At 55.2% G+C, this 6,153-nt stretch overlaps 1 protein-coding gene across 1 annotated transcript in view; it reads left to right on the top strand.

Annotated features, from left to right (window-relative positions):
* Nucleotides 1-4,307, top strand: part of LOC130588027 (EH domain-containing protein 2-like) — a gene marked incomplete at its 5' end in the record, with an annotated part of 8,844 nt that extends 4,537 nt beyond the window's left edge. The window contains 2 exons of the mRNA XM_057388985.1: nucleotides 13-177; nucleotides 3,610-4,307. Coding sequence (XP_057244968.1) covers nucleotides 13-177; nucleotides 3,610-4,152 — 708 coding nt within the window. The remainder of the gene's footprint in view (nucleotides 1-12; nucleotides 178-3,609) is intronic.
* Nucleotides 4,308-6,153: the final 1,846 nt, after the last annotated feature.

Here is a 6,153-nt window from a genome sequence, read left to right as displayed (position 1 = left end):
AAATCCCGTCAGGTGCACGCGCTGGTGCTGTCGCGGCTGCGGCAGGAGCTGCCCTCGCTGTTGGGGGGCAGCGGCCGCAGGAAACGGCTGATCCAGAGGCTGCCGGCGCTGCTGGCGCGGATCCAGAGCGAGCACCAAATCCCTGCCGGGGATATCCCGGATTGTGCGAGATTGCAGGTATGGGATATTGGGATTGGGATTTCAATATTGGGATATCAACATTGGGATATCAACATTGGGATATTGGGATATTGGGATTGGGGCTGCCGGCGCTGCTGGCGCGGATCCAGAGCGAGCACCAAATTTCTGCTGGAGGTATCCCAGATTGTGCACGGCTACAGGTATGGGATCAATCGGGATATTGGGATATCGATATTGGGATATTGGGATATTGGGATATTGGGGCTGCCGGCGCTGCTGGCGCGGATCCAGAGCGAGCACCAAATCCCTGCCGGGGATATCCCGGATTGTGCAAGGTTACAGGTATGGGATCAATCAGGATATTGGGATATCAACATTGGGATATTGGGATATCAACATTAGGATATTGGGATATTGGGATATTGGGGCTGCCGGCGCTGCTGGCGCGGATCCAGAGCGAGCACCAGATCCCTGCTGCAGATATCCCGGATTGTGCGAGGTTACAGGTATGGGATCAATCGGGGTATTGGGATATTGGGATATCAACATTGGGATATTGGGATATCGGGATATTGGGATCAGGATATCAATATTGGGATATTGGGATATCGGGGCTGCCGGCGCTGCTGGCGCGGATCCAGAGCGAGCACCAGATTCCTGCTGCGGATATCCCGGATTGTGCGAGATTGCAGGTATGGGATTGGGATATCAACATTGGGATTGGGATCAGGATATTGGGATATTGGGATATTGGGATATTGGGATATTGGGATATTGGGATATGGGGGATTGGGGCTGCCGGCGCTGCTGGCGCGGATCCAGAGCGAGCACCAGATCCCTGCCGGGGATATCCCGGATTGTGCGAGACTGCAGGTATGGGATTGGGGGATTTTGGGATTCCTGTGGGATCTGATGAGTTTCTGTGGGACCCAATGGGTTTTTATGCAATCTTTTGGGTTTTCTGTGGGATCTGATGGGTTTTTATGGAACCTTTTGGGTTTCCTGTAGGCTCCAATGGGTTCCCCTGGGATCTGATGGTTTTCCATGCAATCCTTTACACTTCCCATACACTTTTCCCCCTTTTCCACCCCGTCCCGCAGGAACAGCTCCTCTCCCGCGACCTCTCCCGCCTCCCCCCTCTCAAACGCCGTCTCCTGGCCGGGCTGGACGAGCTGCTGAGCCGCGACATCCCCGCGCTGACCCCTCTNCATTAAAATGACCCAAAATGTCCCAAAATGCCCCAAAAATTCCCCAAATCCCGTCAGGTGCACGCGCTGGTGCTGTCGCGGCTGCGGCAGGAGCTGCCCTCGCTGTTGGGGGGCAGCGGCCGCAGGAAACGGCTGATCCAGAGGCTGCCGGCGCTGCTGGCGCGGATCCAGAGCGAGCACCAGATCCCTGCTGCGGATATCCCGGATTGTGCGAGACTGCAGGTATGGGATCAATCAGGATATTGGGATATTGGGATATTGGGATATTGGGATATGGGGAATTGGGGCTGCCGGCGCTGCTGGCGCGGATCCAGAGCGAGCACCAAATCCCAGCTGGGGATATCCCGGATTGTGCGAGGTTACAGGCATGGGATTGGGATTGGGATTGGGGGATTGGGATATTGGGATTGGGATATTGGGATATCAGCATTGGGATATTGGGATATTGGGACATCGGGGCTGCCGGCGCTGCTGGCGCGGATCCAGAGCGAGCACCAGATCCCAGCTGGAGATATCCCGGATTGTGCACGGTTACAGGTATGGGATTGGGGTATCAACATTGGGATATTGGGATATTGGGGATTGGGATATTGGGATATCAACATTGGGATTGGGGTATTGGGATATTGGAATATCGGGGCTGCCGGCGCTGCTGGCGCGGATCCAGAGCGAGCACCAAATCCCAGCTGGAGATATCCCGGATTGTGCGCGGTTACAGGTATGGGATTGGGATTGGGATCAGGATATTGGGATATCAGCATTGGGATATTGGGATATTGGGATATTGGGATATCGGGGCTGCCGGCGCTGCTGGCGCGGATCCAGAGCGAGCACCAGATCCCAGCCGGGGATATCCCGGATTGTGCACGGTTACAGGTATGGGATCAATCAGGATATTGGGATTGGGGGATTGGGATATCAACATTGGGATATTGGGATATTGGGATATTGGGATATTGGGGCTGCCGGCGCTGCTGGCGCGGATCCAGAGCGAGCACCAGATCCCTGCTGCGGATATCCCGGATTGTGCGAGGTTACAGGTATGGGATTGGGATATTGGGATTGGGGGATTGGGATATCAACATTGGGATATTGGGATATTGGGATATCGGGATATTGGGATATTGGGATATTGGGATATCGGGGATTGGGGCTGCCGGCGCTGCTGGCGCGGATCCAGAGCGAGCACCAAATTCCTGTCGGGGAGATCCTGGATTGTGCACGGTTACAGGTATGGGATCGATCGGGGTATTGGGATATTGGGATATTGGGATATTGGGATATCAATATTGGGATATTGGGATATTGGGGATTGGGATATCAACATTGGGATATTGGGATATCGGGGCTGCCGGCGCTGCTGGCGCGGATCCAGAGCGAGCACCAGATCCCCGCCGGGGATATCCCGGATTGTGCGAGGTTACAGGTATGGGATTGGGATTGGGATTGGGATATTGGGATATCAATATTGGGATTGGGATATTGGGATATCAGCATTGGGATATTGGGATATTGGGATTGGGGCTGCCGGCGCTGCTGGCGCGGATCCAGAGCGAGCACCAGATCCCCGCCGGGGATATCCCGGATTGTGCACGGCTACAGGTATGGCATCAGGGTATTTTGGGGTTCCTGTGGGATCTTTTGTGATTCCTGTGAGATCTGATAGGTTTTTATGGGATCATTTGGTTTTCCCGTGGGATCCAATAGGTTTTAATGGGATGTTTTCAGTTTCCTGTGGGATCTGATAGGTTTTTATGGGATCATTTGGTTTTCCCGTAGGATCCAATGAGTTCCTGTGGGATCTGATAGGTTTTAATGGGATCTTTTCAGTTTCCTGTGGGATCTTTTGGGTTTTCTGTGGAATCCTTGGGTTTCCCATAGGATCTGATGAGTTCTGTAGGATCCGATGAGTTCTTGTGGGATCTGATGTTTTTTTTATGGAATCCTTTGGGTTTCCCATAGGATCTGATGAGTTCCTGGTGGATCCGATGGGTTTTTATGGAACTTTTTGGGTTTCCCATATGCTCTGATGAGTTCCTGTGGGATCTGATAGGTTTTTAATGGGATCTTTTCAGTTTCCTGTGGGATCTGATGGGTTTTTAATGGGATCTTTTCAGTTTCCTGTGGGATCTGATGGGTTTTTATGGAACCTTTTGGGTTTCCTGTAGGCTCCAATGGGTTCCCCTGGGATCTGATGGTTTTCCATGCAATCCTTTACACTTCCCATACACTTTTCCCCCTTTTCCACCCCGTCCCGCAGGAACAGCTCCTCTCCCGCGACCTCTCCCGCCTCCCCCCTCTCAAACGCCGTCTCCTGGCCGGGCTGGACGAGCTGCTGAGCCGCGACATCCCCGCGCTGACCCCTCTGCTGGCGGCCACCGCGGCCACCGAGCCCCCGGGCCAGCCCTGCGTGCGCGGAGGAGCCTTCGACGGCGCCCGGATGGGACCCTTCGGTGACATCTCCGATGACGATGATGATGATGATGGTGACAGCGACGAGTGGGTGGTGCTGAAGGACAAAGCCAAATACGACGAGATTTTCTACGGGCTGGCGCCCAGCGGGGGCAAGCTGAGCGGCCGGCGGGCGCGGGGCTGGATGGTGGCCAGCAAACTGCCCAGCTCCGTGCTCGGCCGCATTTGGCAGCTCAGCGACGTGGACAGGGACGGGATGTTGGACCACGAGGAGTTCGCGCTGGCCGGACACCTGATCGGGGCCAAGCTGGAGGGGAGGGGGCTGCCCACTGACCTGCCCCCGCGTCTGGTGCCGCCTTCTAAGAGGAGGCATAAGGGGTCGGCAGAGTGACCTCAAAAATCCATCCCAAAAAACCCCAAATCCATCCCAAAAACCCCCAAATTCACCCCAAAATCAGGGATTCACAGATGCCACCACGTCTGGTGCCGCCCTCTAAGAGGAGGCATAAGGGATCGGCGGAGTGACCCCAAAAATCTACCCCAAAACCCTCGAAAATCCACCCCAAAGTCAGGGATCCTCAAAAATCTACCCCAAAATCCACCCCAAAGTCAGGGATCCTCAAAAATCTACCCCAAAATCCACCCCAAAGTCAGAGATTCACAGACGCCCCCGCGCCTGGTGCCGCCGTCAAAGAGGAGGCATAAGGGGTCGGCTGAGTGACCCCAAAAAACACAAAATTCACCTCAAAAATCTCAAAAATCTACCCCAAATTCACCCCAAAGTCAGGGATTCACAGACGCCCATATATTACAAGAGGAGGCATAAGGGGTCTGCTGAGTGACCCCAAAAATCCCAAAATCTGCCCCAAAAACCTCGAAAATCTACCCCAAAAACCCCCAAAGTCACCCCAAAGTCAGGGATTCACAGATGCCGCCCTGCCTGGTGCCGCCCTCCAAGAGGAGGCTCAAAGGATCTGCCGAGTGATGCCAAAAAAACCCAAAATCTCCCCAAAAGAACAACGCCCGACAGCTCCCAAAATCACCCCAAAAAACCAACCAGAACACCCCAAAATGAGGGATTTCCAGGGTTCTCCCACCCCCACAAGAGGAGGGATAAAGGATCAAAGGAGCGACCCCCAAATCTGCCCCAAAATGTCCGAAAATCCCCCAAAATCCCTCCAGGACCAGGGACCACCCTGTCCCTCAAAACCAGGGAACCCCAATAAAGGCAGAGTGAAGCTGAAAGGGCTGTTCTGAGTTTTTGGGGTGCGGGGGGCACTTTTTAGGGGTTTTGAGGCGCATTTTGGGGGATTTTAGGGCACAGCTGGGCCCTACAGAGGGAGAGCGACCTCACCAAGATGGCGCCCAGACTGAGCCGCGCCTTTTCCGGTCCTCTCAATATGGCGACCAACCATTTCCGGTACCCTCAATATGGCGGCAGCGTCGCTTCCGGTCCTTCCCAAGATGGTGACAACGCTGTACCCGACCCTCTCAATATGGCGGCGCTACACAGTCATTYCCTTCCCAAGATGGCGCCGCCCACATGTTCCCGCCCTTTTTCCGCCTCGGCCACCGGAAGTTGCCTCAGGCCACTTCCGCCTCCCTCACGCGGAGCCCTCACGAAATGGCGGCGGCCGAATCGTTCCTYCCTTTCAACCCCGCGGCCCGGCCCGGCCCCGCCGCCGCCTCCCGGCGCCGCGCCCGCGGGCCCCGCAACCGCAAAAAGGGCTGGAAGCGCTGGAGCGGCCCCGAGGCGCAGCTGGGMCGCGAAATCGGCGATTTCCTGGAGGATGTGGGGCTGCAGGAGCGAGCGGCGGGGTGAGGAGGGGGCTTGAGGGGCGTTGGGGGGGTTTGGTTGGATTTTAGGGGGTTCAGAGAGAGCTCTGGGGGGTTGTGAGGGATTTTGATGGGTCCCAAAGCCTCTTGAGGGATTTGGGAGGGCTCAGAGGGATTTGGAGCTTCTCCCTTATTTTTGAGGTATCATAAATTTGGGTGATGGCCGATAACTTCTCCGGGGTCCCAAATTTTGCCTGGGAGCTCCTAATTCTATGCGATCTGTAGCTGAGGAGCCTTTGAGGGAGATCCTGGGCATTTTGACGTTTTGGGAAAAAATTTAATTTTAAGATGGGGTGATCTTTGAGATTTGGAGATCTCTAATTTTGAGGGGGGGGGTCTCTTTTAGGGGCCTGATCGCAGAGCAGCCGGACGAGGGGCTTTTCTTCGTGGATAAAGGAAGTGCCCCCAAAGGTGAGGTTTTTTCCCCTCAAATTTTTAATTCCTGAGGATTTTGAGGTTCCCTGAACCCCTCGACCCCTCCAGGTCGGCGCCTCAAGAAGCTCCCAGCGAAGCCCCTTCACGTGGACCTGGTGCTGCAGCCCCTCTCCAAAGTGCC

The sequence above is a fragment of the Malurus melanocephalus genome, unplaced genomic scaffold (genome assembly GCF_030028575.1).
Source record: "Malurus melanocephalus ecotype Western Australia unplaced genomic scaffold, MMel_1.1 scaffold_3110, whole genome shotgun sequence".
In the NCBI taxonomy this organism is placed as follows: domain Eukaryota; kingdom Metazoa; phylum Chordata; class Aves; order Passeriformes; family Maluridae; genus Malurus; species Malurus melanocephalus.
Note: the sequence above shows the minus strand (reverse complement) of the source record. Positions and strands in the feature narration are given on the sequence as shown.